Genomic DNA, 17,347 nt, shown 5'->3' on the forward strand with positions numbered 1-17,347 from the left:
TAGCTCTGAAATAAATATCACATGATAAATATGAAATTCCAGGTTATTTGCTGCAGTGTGACATCTACTGGACGTGAGGCCACAGAGGGATTAGTAGCTGCACTACAGCATCTTCAGACACCTTTACCTGAGCAGGTCCACCTGGAAAAACAACTTCAAATGCACCGAAACACAGCGAGCAGGAACTGTCTTCACGCTGTGAGTCTCTGAAAACAGGCAGTAAGGAACAGCTGCAGGTTTATCTGCTGTAGAAGACAGAGGAGGATGTTCAGAGTCGCTGAGCCACGAAAACTATGTAACACATGAATTCATTTTACACTTGGACTTGTTTTTCCTTTGAACCTGCAGCGAGAAGCGTCACCTAGAAACCTCTGTGTTACATGCACTGCCAGTCTGACTCCTAACAACCGGTCAGACACACCTCAGAGGAGGCTCCTTCATGTGCCGCTCTGCTGTAACACAGCTGCAGTCAGACCACTAGAGTCCAGACCACCGCCCCAGTCTGAGAACAGATTCTGAGGGTTTCACCTGGTTGTTTCTATAAAGTCTGTGGTATATATATATATATATATATATATATATATATATATATATATATATATATATATATGTATGTGTGTGTGTGTGAAGAAAATATTATTTTTTATTTGATTATTACAAATTTACAAAATATTAAAATTCTTTAAATGTACTGATAATTATATTTTCTTATTGTGTCTATGAAGAATTTAATTAAAAAAGGAATTCCTTAAAAACACTTTTAAACTATTTTGTTAACTTATAAACTATATTTAAAAATGTATGTTTATATTTAAGCAAGCCAGTGTATTTTACATAAAGGTCATTTACACGCTTACTTGCATTTTTATTATTAAAATCTACGTGAACTGTTACAGTTTATTATTATGATGATGATAACTAGTATTGTTGTTCTATTTATTTTAGTTAGTTTGTTTTGTAAAGTTACATATATGAACTATATTTATGGGTTTTTATTTGATTCTGATTAAACTTCATACAAACTGTGTGAAGTGAACAGCTCAGCGGTCACATCAACACAACAGAAAAACAACTGCTGCACATAAACAACTGAGTAGTGGGACAGAAAACAGGACTTTGTTATTGCATATGTTCTCGTTCTGAAGCAGAATCAGGCAGAGTTGAGATTAATGGACAGAAAACCTCTCAAACATCTCCAAGTGTAGTTTCCATAAAGAGCCTTTACACACATCTGTAAAACGTATGGCCTCGTGTTCGGCCCCCTGCTGAGCACCGACCAGTGGTCAGGCCTACACGTTGATGGCGTGAGCGTGTTTCTTGCACAGAGGTTTGTCCTTCTTTGAGTAGAAAGGTTGGCCCTCCAGGTTCATGTGGCAAACCTGCAGTTACAGAAAATGTATGAGTGAAGATGCACTAAACTGTAACAGGTGTGTTCTCACCCAGGTAGGAGAAGTAACACCGGCTGGAGGATCAGTTCTTACCGCGCACACGAAGCAGGTGTCGTGCCAGGTGTGACCCAGAGCCTCGATGAACTTATCGCCAGCTTCGACGGGGAAGTCGCAGCCGTGACACTTAGTGCTGAAGAGTGCAACGTAATCTGAGAGGAACAAACAAGCACAATGTGAAACTTGTGTTCATTCTTACTGACTCACACAGTGTGATCAGGGTTCAGCTTGTGCTCGTCGCACCTTTCTCGCAGTACGGCTCTCCGTCCTCCATGTGGAAGAGGCTGTTTCCGAAAGGTTTGCCGCAGGCTGCACAGACGAAGCAGGTGGTGTGCCACGTCTGCCGCAGAGCATGCATTACTTCCTGCAACACACAACGTGGCGAGACGCACAAACACAGTGAGACGTGTGTGTGATGGGTTCAAAGTCTGTCGGACAACAACAGTGTGATCGCTGCCGTGTAAAAGACGGGGTCCTGAACGTTACCTGACACTTTACAGACAAAACAGCAGCTGATAGATCAAGACGACGATTAAAGGAGGAATCGTCTCATCACATTAAGCAGATAAATGAATCAAAGGTACACAGGTCGTCAACAGGTGGAGCCTCTCACCCCCATGATCTTGGTGTTGCAGCGAGCGCAGGTTGGAGCGAAGAACTCCTCGTAGCAGTTCTCACAGTAAACGTTGTTCTGTTCCTCCACAAAGCTGACGTCCGCCAGAGACATGTGGCAGTAGTGACAGTTAAACTCCTCGGGGTGCCAGGACCGGCCGAGGGCCACCAGGAAGGGGCCCCTGGAAGCAACCACAACACACGTTCTTTAGATTCATCACAATATTGACAATAAGCTACCTGACATGAAATCAACTGTTTCTGAGTCAATAGGTAAAATATTAAAAGATGAAAACTGTAAACCAGGTTAAAGTTTTGTTAAAATTATTTTAATCAAACTTTATTTAAAGTAAAATAGAGACAAACTGTAGCTAATGTGCATAAAATGTGTAAATTACCTGATGACGCTGTTGCAGGCGGAACACAGAGGCGTACGGCTGCTGGCGGCAAACCTCTCCGCCCTTTGAGCCACGCCCCTGGCTACAGGTAGGAAAGGGGCGGGGCTGGGTGTGATTGGGGCGGGGCTTTGAGCTACAGGTGCAGCGGGGGAGGCGTTGGGGATGTACGCTGGTGGAGGGGGAGCAGCCTGGGGCAGCGGCTGCACCTTCATGGTGGTGGTGGTGGTGGTCTTACCGGGGTCAAACTTATCAGCAAAGTTGGTGTCAGTTACCCAGGGGGGTCTGTTAGAGGAGGCAGGAGCACCTGGAGGGGGGGCGGGGACAGCAGCTGGAGGGCGGGGCTGATGGGCGACTGGAGCCGGAGCTGGAGACAGAAAGTACATATTTACTGCAGTACTGTGAAGTACAAGTATTTTAAAAGGGCAGCGTGTTCTCACCTGGCTGAGAGGGATAGATACAGGCAGTGCTGACCACCTTGGGAGGGGCGGAGCCAACAGGGATCTGAATGGAGCTCTGCTGGGTGGGGGGTACTGGCTGCATGGGGGGGTGCTGGTACTGCTGTGGCATTGGTTGAAACTGCCGCGGTGGAGGGGCCTGTGGAGCCTGATCCATGACAGGAGGCTGCGTGTACTGACTGGAAGACCAGGAAAAATGATCAGGAACAGATTAGATTAGATTAGATCAGTTCCTAATGTCCAGAAACCCAAGTAAACAAACCACAGCTGTGGTTTCATTTAAAGGTTATTGATAATATTACAGTTGGGATCTTCAACAGGAGGTTTAGAGATTTAACACTGATTATCTTTTAGAGTCGGGATTGTTTGGGATAAATCATGGACGAGGTTTTTTGTAGGACGTTCTGTCTGGACTGAAGTCCGTCTCTTTTCCGTTCTTACAGCCCTCCTCACCATTATTTCACGTTCTGCTTAACCTGTACAGTATCTTCAGAAATAAATGGAAATGTGCCACATTTCTATCATCAGGTCCAAAGTCATTTAACACAGAACATATTTTTTTAACTTGTTGTAATTTCAAAGAAGAAGCTGAAACAATGGGATGAGCAGTAAGAAGCAGTAAGCAGAGAGATTTCAGCTCTCGTCAAAGATTATCAGTGGGATTAAGATCATTACTCATTGCTGGTCATTTTCAAACAGTCCATTTTTTCCTTTTCAACCATCCCTGCCTGCTTTTGGACGTGTGCTTTGTGTCTTTGATTTTCAACTCAAACCAAGTTTTCTTACACCGGGTAGAACATTTTGCTCTTAAATCTCTTGGTAATTCTCTGATTTCATGATTCCTGTGATACAGTCAAGGCCTCCAGTACCAGAAGCTGCAAAGAAGCCCCACAGGATGATGGATCCTCCACCATACTTAACTGTTGGTAGGGGGGGAATACTCCTTATAAAATCATGCGCATTTTTTGTTCACCAGAAGCATTTCCCAGAAGGACTGCGGTTGTCATCTTGGTGCCGTCGCTCAGTATGAGAAATGCAGGAATTCCACCATTTTCCATGGCACTGACAAGTGTCTTGTTGTAGGTCATTTACCACAGGTGAGTCGAGTGTGTTTCTATACTGACTTACAGTAAAAGATGCCAGCACCAGTACCACAGTGAGAGTTTTTATTTTTCTATTTTCTCCTCCCATAGTTTTTTTTACACTTTTGTATCAAACACAAGTTCTTTTTGGAAAAAATCTTCTTTCAAAGTTTAATTTGATTAACTTTTTAGGAGATATTCCACATTATGTACCTAAACGTCATGGGTGCCACTAGTGATGGTGAACAGGACTGTACCTGGAACGAGATGTCCCTCTGTCTGTTTGGTAACACTAACATGTTATTAATCAGCTCGTAAACTAATTAACACCTTCTACTGTTACTTTTGTTAACTAAAAAAGGTTTTTACCTTTATCCGATCTCCAAATCACCAAATCAGTGGGATATGTTACCTTTGTCTGTCACGAGATTCAGGACGTGATTTTTCACCAACAGAGAACTGGTCAGATCAGTTCAGTACAAGAATTCTGGTTCCCAGTAAGAACCAGAATTCAAATGATCCAAACAGGAATCGTCACCACAAATGGGCGTGTACTAAACCCATGAAAGCAAAAAAAGTGGAGCACGAGTCCAGAAGGCAGCTTAACGCACGTAAACTTCAAAAAAAGAAGAAGAATCAGAACAAAGAAGTGTGTCGACTGAAGAAACTCAGTTTTTAGCTTCCGCTGGATCTTATCAGCCTGCTCTGTTCTTCCGTGTCGTGTCCGGTAAGACGTACAGTAATAGTGCTGCTGTGTAAATCTGCTGGTTTGGTCTGAGAACTGAACCGGTTCTCTGTTGGTCATGAAGCAGTAAGAGAGCGCCTAAATGAGAACCACCCAAAAACTGAATTCAGCTTTAGGAGCAAAGAGCAGTTTTGTAATAAAACCAAGTGCACCTTTAGAACCAGTTAGAGGAGATTCAGCACATCACTCGGCTGATGAAAGGATGGAATTGTTACTCAACAGTTACGTGGTCCTGAGCAATAAACCAGCACTGCCAAGGTTAGAGGTTTAATTCCCATCAGCGTCGACTAATCAGGAAATAAAGGCCTCAGTACGCTTCCAATGTCAGGTTGGACAAATGTCTTCACCTTAATGGAATTCACTTTTCATGTGATCACCTCCAAAAATGAAGACGCTGAGAAGTGAAACAGAACTATAGAACCACTTCTTGAACTGGGCCTGGCACTTGTCTCAGGTCTAATCAGAAGGTACCAGAGAGGTAAAAGTCCCTCCAGCACATTACACCGACCGAGACGAAACCGAACGGCACAAAGAGTTAATCTGATGCATACTGAGGCCTTGACTCCACTCGTGGTTCAGCCACGACTTTTAGAAAACGAAGCCTCTGTTTATTGGCAGCGTGAAGCGAGTTGAACGAGAAACAACAGCCCTGCAGGTTTCTGTACCTGGAGACTGCAGCTCTGTGCTGGAGGTTGTAACCAGCCGCAGACTGTCGCTTCAGGCTGCAGGTGTAGAGACGACAGAGGGCAGAGGTCACTATGACGATCTGCAAGCTGCAGAACTCACCTGTTACCTGTTGTGCCACGTGTCTTCATTATATTTCTATGTCTGCCGACGGGTTCACACAGACAGAGGATCTACAGTATCTCTGTATCTTCAGCATGTTATCATCAAACAACTCAGGTAAACCCATCGTCACCTGCCTGCTCAGCAGCAGACAGACACGGTAAGAGACCAGCTGGGAACTAAAGTGGAGGGAATATTTCCCTGAGGAAGTGCTGGAGATCAAAAACAGAGCTAAAAGAGAGCCAGCAAACAGCCAACAAACAGCCAGCAAACAGCCAGCGAACAGCCAACAAACAGCCAGCGAACTGCCAACAAACAGCCAGCGAACTGCCAACAAACAGCCAGCGAACTGCCAACAAACAGCCAGCGAACAGCCAACAAACAGCCAGCGAACTGCCAACAAACAGCCAGCGAACTGCCAACAAACAGCCAGCGAACTGCCAACAAACAGCCAGCGAACTGCCAACAAACAGCCAACAAACAGCCAGCGAACAGCCAACAAACAGCCAACAAACAGCCAACAAACAGCCAGCGAACTGCCAACAAACAGCCAGCGAACAGCCAACAAACAGCCAACAAACAGCCAGCGAACTGCCAACAAACAGCCAACAAACAGCCAGCGAACAGCCAACAAACAGCCAACAAACAGCCAACAAACAGCCAGCGAACAGCCAACAAACAGCCAGCGAACAGCCAACAAACAGCCAACAAACAGCCAACAAACAGCCAGCGAACAGCCAACAAACAGCCAACAAACAGCCAACAAACAGCCAGTGAACAGCCAGTGAACAGCCAACAAACAGCCAACAAACAGCCAACAAACAGCCAGCGAACAGCCAACAAACAGCCAGTGAACAGCCAACAAACAGCCAACAAACAGCCAACAAACAGCCAACAAACAGCCAGCGAACAGCCAACAAACAGCCAACAAACAGCCAACAAACAGCCAGCAAACAGCCAACAAACAGCCAACAAACAGCCAACAAACAGCCAGCGAACAGCCAACAAACAGCCAACAAACAGCCAACAAACAGCCAACAAACAGCCAACAAACAGCCAGCGAACAGCCAACAAACAGCCAGCGAACAGCCAACAAACAGCCAGCGAACTGCCAACAAACAGCCAGCGAACAGCCAACAAACAGCCAGCGAACTGCCAACAAACAGCCAGCGAACAGCCAACAAACAGCCAACAAACAGCCAACAAACAGCCAACAAACAGCCAACAAACAGCCAGCGAACTGCCAACAAACAGCCAACAAACAGCCAGCGAAGACCTTTTGCAGATGTCGTACTTTTCCACTGGCCCACAAACAGCACACGTCCACAAAGCTCCAGGTGGAACACGTCTCTACTCTAAGATCAGGATCAAATCAGGTTTTATCATTGTATCATTACCTGTAAGGGGCGGGGTCAGGGGAAGTGGGAGGGGGGTCCAGAGGTAGCAGTTGCATGGCAGCGTTAACAGGTGGAGCAGTGGGGGCTGGAGCATGCTCAGTAGGGCTGCAGCACAGGAAGGGTGGTTAGGATCCACAGTGACAGTAAATAGTTATTTACAGAGCACATGCAGTAAAACATCAAACACATCAGATTAAACATCTGATGTTGTCATGCAAAAATCGAAATGACGCATATTCCTCAGTAAACGTGATCAACGCGTTTGTGGAGTGTTCTGCTCAGACTTGTTCACTGTGCTTCCTCTTTTATCATCACAGCGTGTTTCCTGTCTCCTCTGAAGGCAGATTTCCATGAAGTCTGTCAGTCGACATTAACTGTGAGCTGCGGCCTGTGGTCACGATCTGCTGATGAGAGTTGACTGACTGATGGAGATCTGATTCTGATTCTGATGAAGATGAAGATGAAGATGAAGATGAGTAAAGTTCAAATGTGAGCAGCTTCCCTCAGGACGACTTCAAGGCAAAAAGAAAAACCACAGTCTCTTTATTGGAGGATAAAAGCCTGACCTCTGCTCCTATTGACTCACGCTGAGTTATTGGACAATGAATGGAGTCTGACGAGGGACGGAGGCAGGCTGCAGGTTTGGGGGTTGGGCGGGGGGGGGACAGGCAGGGAGGAGGCAGCGGGGATCGATTGTGCATAATGGAAGGATGATTAAATAAATGTGCGGAGCAGAGAAAGCTCCATCCATCTGTGCTGAGACAACGAGAACGGCGGGTGGGGGGTTAAAAGGTTTGTTTGTCCTCTCAGAGATGAAGCAGACGTCTGATACACGGCTGCACGAGGCAGGACTAAGACAGGATTCATCTGATCTGTTGGAGAAACACTGAAACAGCAGCAGCAGCAGTTAAAGTTAGTTAATGAGGGAGAAACGTCCTCACAGCACTGAGCTGTGACTCATCACATACCAAACGTTGTTCTGTCAATCATCACTTAGCCCAAAAGACTTGAACTGAGGATAAACAGGTGAAGACAGACAACCAACACAATCTGTCTAAACTAATGGAACACAGACGTTTGCATTAAACTCATCTTAAATGAACAGATCAGCCAACTTTCACAGTGTAGGCTGGAAAAAAAAAAGTATGTGAACCCTCCGTCAGCAGTTCACAGACCTGGAGTCCAGTCACTAAGACCACACCGGAGGTTCTGGGTTAGAGCTTCAGTGACTCAAAGATCCTCCTGTTTCACAAAAAGCAACTGATGATGTGAACCTCCCAAAGAACACCTCAGATAGAAATAAGATCAAGGACAGAAGAATTCAAATGGTTGTAGAGTGCTCTCTGGGATTAGAGACAGTACATGATGGATGGAGATGATCTAGTTCATGCCAAAAGCACAAGGTTAAAAGAAGAACCTCAGAGTAGCAGCTAAAGCTGTTGTTCTGAATCTGTCCCAACACTAAGGGTTCACTTACTTTTCAGATGAACTGTGAATTTTTGTGTGTTCAGTAAAAAAGTGAAACATTGTGAATGTTTTCTTAAATACGCTGTGTTGGTCTGAAGATCAGGTCTCATCTAATCATCTATAATCTATTTATATTATATTATATCAATTTGTTCAACAAGGGACAAACTGAATTTATCGATCCGACTGCGCCACCTTCTGGTAAACTCAGCTAACTACAGCTTAAATCTTAACGGCATCTTTTATGACAGTTTTTATCTCTGACTCTTTTATAGAAATTTGTTTTTGTCTTTTTGTGGTAATTTTACTTCTATGTCTCTCTGAGCCTTGTCTGTCTGGTTTCGTGTCTGTTTGTGGTCATATTCATTATTATTATTATTATTATTATTATTATTATTATTATTATTATTATTATTATTATTATTATTATTCAGACTCTCTCCATCCTCCAGATATTTTGTTTGTTCGGTGTTCTTTAGTCGTGTTGTGTTCTTTCAGTAGACTACTGAAGTCTACTAGGTCTACTACAACTCGGGGCTTCCCGGTCGCCCCTTTATTAATCTATCCACGACTTTTGGTTGGAGGGACTTTATGAAGGTGCTGTAGATGGAGGTCAGGGGTGATGTGTTGAGAGGTCAGGTGGAGTGCACGGGGGCGGGGCAGAGTGAACAGGTGAGGAGCCGGGGGTCAGCAGCTGTCTAACAGAGGTCTGCTCCATACCTGCTCCTCCTCAGCGCCTCCTCCTTCTCCTCCTCTGTTACTGTGATGCCGACAGAAAACACACAGGAGAGGAGACAATAGTCACTCAGACGAATCCACGTCTGCACATTTTTATTTTTAAACAGAAAAATATGAATGATTGAATTTTAATACACTGCTGCTCTGCTTCCTGCCACCAGATGGTCTCATCTACCTGCACCTCATTCTGCCTTCTCACTATAATTCAGCACCGTGTCTCTTTCTCCGTTGATCCTTGCCAGATTTTCTTTTTTACTATTCCCACTTTGCTTGCCTGTCTTCTACCTCTACCTGACTTGGCCTCCTTCCACCTCATATTTATAATAAACCTGTTTCTAGACAGCTTCAAGAACCAAAAAGTGAAGGTCCAAATATTCTGTGTTGTGTTGCTGTGTGGACCTGCACTTTGTGTTCTAGCTGTGATAAAAAACTTGGAGTATTGGAGTATTATGAGGGGTTTTGACACACTCGGAGCTAGAAGTACTCTTACTTGAAGTAAATATAATATAATGTACTTTTTAATATATAATGTATTTATACTAGTATTAAATGCAGGAAATGATCCAGAGACTGTTCTGTGCATCGTGATGAAACACACTGCCCGTCCAAAAAACAGTCACACACTCTAATGTGTTGTTGAACCGTTTTTAGCTTTCATTACATAATCACTTCACCTCCTCTCTTCTTCCTCTGATGCTCCTTCACTCTGGAACAGGGTCAATCTGGACTCATCACACCACATGACCTTCTTCTATTGGACAGTTCTTAACCCAGTTTTAAGAACTCAGATGTTTTCTTTGATTCATGTCATTAATCTGACTCTTCTGAAACAGATGAACATCTTTCCCACAACCACAGTGTTCAGTCATGGTTGTTTAAGAAATCAGGAGCTACTCACTGCATCAGTTTGGGTTCAATAACTTGTTAGCAGCTGAACAATACTCATCCATGCAGTAATTATCCAGTGGGAGGCTCTGACCTATTAGCTTAGTTGAATGCAGGTGGGGACTGTTTTTTTGGACGGGCAGTGGATTTTCTGAGCAGGATTTTACTGTAGTAACTGGCTGAAGTGAAGCTCATGTTTCACAGTTTACTGTGGTGTACATTCAACAAAATGAGACCAGCCTAAGAAACTTACAGGATTCAGTTCCCGTCACGTGGGCCAGGACCCGGAAAGACTTGGACTGCATGTTGGAGCTGCGATGGCCTCCTTCGCACAGGTCCGGGTCTTTCTCTGCACTCTGGACGGCCTGATAGACCGGGGAGCTGCTGTCTACAAGATGCTCTTTAACTGGGAGAGTACTGGAACCGCCACATCCCCCCCAACCCAACCAAACAGAGTCAACATGAGACAGAATCCAGAATTAAGGATGAATGTGTGTGGACGTTCAAGTTTGTAGTTGAAGACAGGAATGTCTTCGAAACCCATTTTTTAAAAACTGATCGATTTAGACATGAAGTGGAAATGAGGATGAAGAAGCTGTGAAGCCTAAACTAAAAGGTTATTTCTTCAAATCCTACAGTGACGTTAAAACCAGAAACGACCATCAGAAATAAACTATTCAATATTTAAATGTCATATTAAGGTGAACGAGCAGATATCGACCCGAAGAGAAGGAGAAAAGGAGCGTCAGAACATTCAGTTTCAGTAAAACCAGTGTTTCCTTTGTGTCTGTTGTGAGAGTTTGATGGAGGAGGAGGAGCCGTCTTCAGTTTGTCAGTCAGAGTTCCTTTATCAGGGTGTAAAGACAGAGCAGCTGAGGCTTTCTGATGCAATTTTCCAACAGATGGGAAATTGATTGTTAGTAGCTGAGGATCACACAGACATATTTATTTCTGTGATTGCCACAACATCCAACAACAACAACAATGAAAGAGTCTGAATCTCTGTAATGGTTCAGGAAGGAAATGTGAAGCTAAAAAAGCCAAGAAGCAACAGTCAAAAACATGCACAGACACAGAAACAGGACAGTAACGTAATCAGTTTTATGTTGTATGTGTAGGAATCAAGTCCTTCTAGTAACAGTACCTTTACAGGAAGTATAGGAACATGTGATCACATGGTCAACATCCAAACACAAACAACACTGTACAAGAACCCTCCGCGGACGTACCTTTAATCTGGAAACGTCAAATAATGTAGAAAACACTATTTTCCTTACCTCTTTATAACCAGTGTAACCTCTTTATAACCAGTGTAACCTCTTTATAACCAGTGTAACCTCTTTACAACCAGTGTAACCTCTTATCAACACAGTGTAACCTCTTTATAACCAGTGTAACCTCTGTACAACCAGTGTAACCTCTTTATAACCAGTGTAACCTCTGTACAACCAGTGTAACCTCTGTACAACCAGTGTAACCTCTGTACAACCAGTGTAACCTCTTTACAACCAGTGTAACCTCTTTACAACCAGTGTAACCTCTTTATAACCAGTGTAACCTCTGTACAACCAGTGTAACCTCTTTATAACCAGTGTAACCTCTTTATAACCAGTGTAACCTCTGTACAACCAGTGTAACCTCTTTACAACCAGTGTAACCTCTTTACAACCAGTGTAACCTCTTTATAACCAGTGTAACCTCTTTATAACCAGTGTAACCTCTGTACAACCAGTGTAACCTCTTTACAACCAGTGTAACCTCTGTACAACCAGTGTAACCTCTGTACAACCAGTGTAACCTCTTTACAACCAGTGTAACCTCTTATAACCAGTGTAACCTCTTTATAACCAGTGTAACCTCTTATAACCAGTGTAACCTCTGTACAACCAGTGTAACCTCTTTATAACCAGTGTAACCTCTTTATAACCAGTGTAACCTCTGTACAACCAGTGTAACCTCTTTATAACCAGTGTAACCTCTTTACAACCAGTGTAACCTCTTTACAACCAGTGTAACCTCTTTATAACCAGTGTAACCTCTTTACAACCAGTGTAACCTCTTTATAACCAGTGTAACCTCTTTACAACCAGTGTAACCTCTTTATAACCAGTGTAACCTCTTACAACCAGTGTAACCTCTGTTATAACCAGTGTAACCTCTTTAAAACCAGTGTAACCTCTTTACAACCAGTGTAACCTCTTTATAACCAGTGTAACCTCTTTACAACCAGTGTAACCTCTTTACAACCAGTGTAACCTCTTTACAACCAGTGTAACCTCTTTATAACCAGTGTAACCTCTTTACAACCAGTGAGCACGACACTCTGCAGCTAGCCTCCAAAAACAAACCTCCCAAAGTCAGTGAATCGCTCCGACTGGAGCTGAGTGACTGAATCACAGTCAGTGAAAGGAAGGAGAGTGAGGAGGAGGGAAAGCTTGATTGGAGCGGTGGGAGGTGGCGGTGCTGTTCTTACCCTGCGTCGTGCCCTTTGACCTGCGTCTGTCCGGCGATGGCATCCATGAGGGAGTCCTGTGAGTACATGCTGATGGGTGTGTTGTACTGGGCGTGGATGATGGTGGCCTTGCCTCCAGGGCCCTTCACCTCTATGGGTTTATGGGTGGAGATGGTGGTGTCCTTCAGAACGGCGGGGTTGAAGCCAGGGCTGTGGGGTGGTGGAGGAGCAGTGTGGGAGCAGAGGGGTAGTGAAGGAGAGGAGTGTGAGGGCGTAGAAGAGGAAGGACAGATGGAGGAAAGGATACAAGGAAAGAGAGCATGGGAAGCAGTAAGGAGGGTGGTGTAGTCGATGGAGAAGAAACATCCGGTCACAGCAAACAGACAAACAGCAGGCGTCACATTTCATGAAATCGAAATAAACTGATTTACATCAGTGAACACACGCTGCCAAAAAGATGTAGTAAAGACGACACGGTAACGTCTACACAGCCAAACACTTGATGTTCTCACTACAACACAGGTTTCAGTCGTCTATTCAAGCAGCAGCAGCAACGACACACACCAGGCAAAACGTCCAAAAATCTGACTGGACTTTGATAGAAAACTATTGGCTACAAATAAAGAGCAGATTGACTTGAAAAAGACACTAAATGACCAGGAAGAGATGCAGACGGGCTCTAATGAACACAGGCAGGTAGTCTGGTTCCAGTGTTAGTACCTCGTGACTCTGAAGAGGAGTTTGTAAATACTTGCACTGAAAGCTGTTTGCCTTGTTTCATGATGAGCCGACGTCTGAATGCGACTCCTAGTCATCAGTGATAAAATAAATAAATAAAGTGGAGGGACAGCAGGAGACAACAGGCTGGAACCGTGATGATGACATTTGACCCAGTAAATGAACATCGATTTAGCCCCACAGGGAACACTACGACACACAGTCTCAAATCATCCACAGTACCAAACCATGCCTGAAAAAGAGCAAACACACATCCAAGATGCACTCAGCAGGGGAGGATACTAACTTGGGAGCAGCGGGGGTGAAAATCTGGGTTGTCCAGCATCAGGAGGTGAAAGAGAGACAAAGACAAGAGGGACAGAGAAGACAAAGTCATTATAGAAACACAGTCACAGTTCAGTAACCACGGTCATCCAGTCACAGTCTGCTGTTAAATCACCTGACAAGAACACTGAGGCCAGGTGACAGGTGAACATGTGGGGGCTGTGACCCAGTTCCTGTACCAACCTTCAGGTAAACTCACCTGGATAAACGAATGTAAAAGAGTCGGACCTGCTTCTCTTCATTTGATGTAATAAGAAACTGAATATATTTGACACATTTGGACGATTCGATGATCGGAACCCGATACAGGGACAGAAGGAAGGAAGGAAGGAAGGAAGGAAGGAAGGAAGGAAGGAAGGAACTTTGGTGTGATGATGTGTCCAGAAGGTTCCTGACCTTTAACAGCAGCCAGAGGAACCAACAGCTGTTTGGCTTCATCACTGACACAGTAACCGAATCACACTGTGAACTGAGGAAACACCCCAGGCATGCTGGGTAACTGTGTGTGTGTGTGTGTGTGTGTGTGTGTGTGTTTCAGCTGTGTAATGCTTAGTGCTGAAAGTGGACGTGAGTATTTTGATCCGTTACAGGAGAGTGTGTGTGTGTGTGTGTGTGTGTGTCTAAAGGACAGTAATATGTTTCTTGGCTCCTATTCCCTCCCCCCCCCACCCACCCACTAACAGCCCCCGTCATCATTGAACCCTCTGAGCTGTGTGAAGCACAAAGAACCAAATGTCTGTGACACTGAAAGCAGAGAAGGTGTCAAATGTCCGATTTATTTACATGGATACAAAGACGAGTGCGGGGGGGGGGGGGGGGCAGAGAGTGTCCCACTAGACCTGAGCTGGACCAACACGTGGTTCCTGGAGGTTCACAGCTGATAACAGATCCACAAACCACATGTAGGTCCTGCCTCCTGACCAGCCTCTGAAGAACTTGATTATTCTGAATTCACAGCTTCTTTTTTTTTGATCCACTGAATGTTCTGTTTCACTTTTCTCCTTCTGTTCAGGGTCAAAGGTCAAAGCAGAGGTTCAGAGGAGCTGCTGGTGGACAGAGTTAGTTTCTTTACTTACTGATTTCTGATTTCCACATGTGCAGCAGCTCTGCTCAGAATCTGATATAAAACATCTGGTTAGTTGGCTTTTATACAGCAGAGCAGCTCCACCTCCACCTCCACCTCCACCTCCACCTGCTGCTCGTTTACCCCTTCCTCTCCGTCTCTACATACCCCGCAGGCCAACCCGCCTGAATCGCTGCCATCTCCCTCAGAGTCTCCTCTGAGTACAGGCCAATGGGGGTGTTATACTGCTTCCTCTGAGTGGGGCTGACCGCCGACGCTCTCCTTCCAGGAGAGTCTGCCTCTACAGGCCCGGAGGAGGCACTGCAGGCTGACAGGCGCCCATTGACCTGCACCGACTGAGGCTTCAGATGGAGGGGGGGTCGAGGGAGAAGAATGTTGGGTAACAACTATCAATAATTAATAATAATAATAATAATAATAATAATAATAATAATAATAATAATAATAACAACAACAATAATAATAATAATAATATTTGAATCGTCCAGTTAAATAAAATAAAAAATTTCTGCATCAGGTAAAAATAAAGCTACATAACTACATACATTTACATTTAGTCATTTATCTTTTATTCAAAGTGAGGAACAAGCCAACCAAAACAAAAAGTGAAGGAGAAGTAAGTATAGTAACTATATCACTAACCTTCATTTTCAATCATATTTAACTATGAATTGAATATTTTCAAACCGTTTTACTTTTGTAAATATTTTCATTTACTTTACTTAAAATACTTTTATCAATACCTTATTTATTTGTTTTACTATTTTCCAGATTCTACAGTTACAAAGAGTTTAAACCACAATGTATTAACATTATACGGCATTATGAGACTATAAGTATGAGTACAGTATATACGTTTACAGAGTTCAGGGGTGAAGATAGTGACACTTTACATTTAGAGTTATTCAGTTAGCAGGTGTGAAATAAGTCTCTCAGCCCAGAGATGAGCATCCGAGTCCTTTACAACTGGGGTTTCAGGGTTTTCACTGCACAAACAGCAGCTGGTGATTCTGAACCTGTGTCAGGTTACGATGCTTATTTAACCGGTTCTCTCAGTCCACACCAACCGCCCACAGCAGTAACAGGACTCGGATCAGCATATGACCAGGCTGCAGCTATACAGTCCCATATGCAACAAGCTGTGATGCTCTACGAGCTCTGACACATGTTCATCATTTTGTGGATAATCAGTGTATAAACGGCACCGTGCAAAACTGTAAGGTGCTTTACATGTTTAGATTCTTCTACATCACTTGGACCCAAATTCATTCTGCGGTATGACAACAAGCAAACCTCCACCCATATTCCTGCAGCAGCTGGTGCAGGTCTCACAGAGCCCTGATCATGGAGGGAGATGTGGAACTGGTGCAGTTTGAAATGCAGAGGTTCAATTAAATATTAAATTAATTTGGTTGAGCCAAAAACATTTGCACAGTCCTGACACACTGGGAGTGAATCAGTCGTGGCAGCACCCAAAAACACATCAGCCCTGCTGTAATTCTCTGTGTTACACACTAAAAAAATGCAGCACCGACATAACACTGGGTTAAATTTACCCAGTGTTAGGTGCAGAAAGTGATTTGGTCCAGTAACCCGGTGCTAAAGACTGAAACTGTGAGTTAACGTTTACATATTTAAACATTTCCCGTCATTTCCAAACTGCTGTTTCACTTCATCACTTTTTTCTACCATGTTGACGCGGTGACGTTTTTTTACCATCGGACTTAAAGCTGCACTGAAAATGTTAGTGTGACCAGCAACAGATCAGTTTCAGCCTCTACAGGTGTATTCTATAATTTTTTACAGTGAAGTTACCTGCTGGTGAGGGATCACGGGAATGACAGCGTCCATTCTCGGTGCCGGCATCGGAACAGGGCGCTTCGCCCTGCAGGAAGGAGAAAACTGAGGTTGGCATCTGATTGACTTTCACAACATGACAAGAAAATGAGTTTCCTACAGAGAGGAACGTACAGTATGTGCAGATGAACAGAACAGAATCTGACACTGTGTACATGAAAACCAGGCTGCATTAAGAAAGCAGCTTCTATCTAATCCATGAAATCACTGTTTACTGATCAGCAGACGGACACAAAAGGAAGAATAATAGGCAATTTTCAGCTGGGAATAAGAAGAGGACAAAGGTCAGAGGTCAGAGTGCACCGACTATAGAAAAGCCCTGGTGAGTCCGATAGTCTGAAAATAATAGAAAGAATAACTAGGAGAGGTTGAACAGAAGCAGTGACCTTCACACAGACAAGGTCGCACAAAGCTTTAGACACATGAGGAGGAGTTTCATCATCCGACAGCAGCGACCATCAGGACGTAGATACTGAGGATGGAAGTTCAGGTGATTAGTCATAAACTGTTGTTAACACCCACCTGTCCAGAGTCGTCGCCGGATGTTAACGACCCTGATAAATCTATTAAATCAATCAATGATGGCGGCACGTCAGCGCCGACCGACTGACCTTCACACACTTACTATTACAGAGCAGGAAAAACACGAACTGAAGACTTTATTACTCTCCCTGCTTTGTGTGTTCGTCAGTGTTAAAGGTCAAACTGCTTCTGTTTTGTTTGCGGCTGTGTGTCAGGGTCATGAATGAAGTGAAATGAGGAGGAAACCCTCACAGAAGCTGAAGGTTAGAGACACTGAGCTCTGTGGGATGATTTTACATCCTGAGTCTTTTTGATTCAGAATGTCAATTACAAGCTAGAGGGAAGAAACATAAAACATGT

The 17,347-nt window shown here is 44.1% G+C and overlaps 1 protein-coding gene across 2 annotated transcripts in view; it reads right to left on the minus strand.

The window, feature by feature from the left end:
- Positions 1 to 977: 977 nt before the first annotated feature.
- The window catches only part of LOC113157977 (LIM domain-binding protein 3-like), a 26,471-nt gene continuing 10,101 nt past the window's right edge, over positions 978 to 17,347 (minus strand). The window contains exons 4-13 of one of the 2 annotated variants that reach the window (XM_026353605.1): positions 16,424 to 16,493; positions 13,487 to 13,509; positions 12,484 to 12,672; positions 5,403 to 5,459; positions 2,893 to 3,089; positions 2,456 to 2,819; positions 2,059 to 2,239; positions 1,689 to 1,809; positions 1,482 to 1,597; positions 978 to 1,379 (exon numbers count right to left, since the gene is read on the minus strand). In XM_026353605.1, coding sequence (XP_026209390.1) covers positions 1,290 to 1,379; positions 1,482 to 1,597; positions 1,689 to 1,809; positions 2,059 to 2,239; positions 2,456 to 2,819; positions 2,893 to 3,089; positions 5,403 to 5,459; positions 12,484 to 12,672; positions 13,487 to 13,509; positions 16,424 to 16,493 — 1,408 coding nt within the window. In that variant the 3' untranslated portion in view covers positions 978 to 1,289. The remainder of the gene's footprint in view (positions 1,380 to 1,481; positions 1,598 to 1,688; positions 1,810 to 2,058; positions 2,240 to 2,455; positions 2,820 to 2,892; positions 3,090 to 5,402; positions 5,460 to 12,483; positions 12,673 to 13,486; positions 13,510 to 16,423; positions 16,494 to 17,347) is intronic. The other variant, XM_026353606.1, reaches the window with a different exon arrangement.

This window comes from Anabas testudineus, chromosome 15 (assembly GCF_900324465.2).
Source record: "Anabas testudineus chromosome 15, fAnaTes1.2, whole genome shotgun sequence".
Lineage (NCBI taxonomy): Eukaryota > Metazoa > Chordata > Actinopteri > Anabantiformes > Anabantidae > Anabas > Anabas testudineus.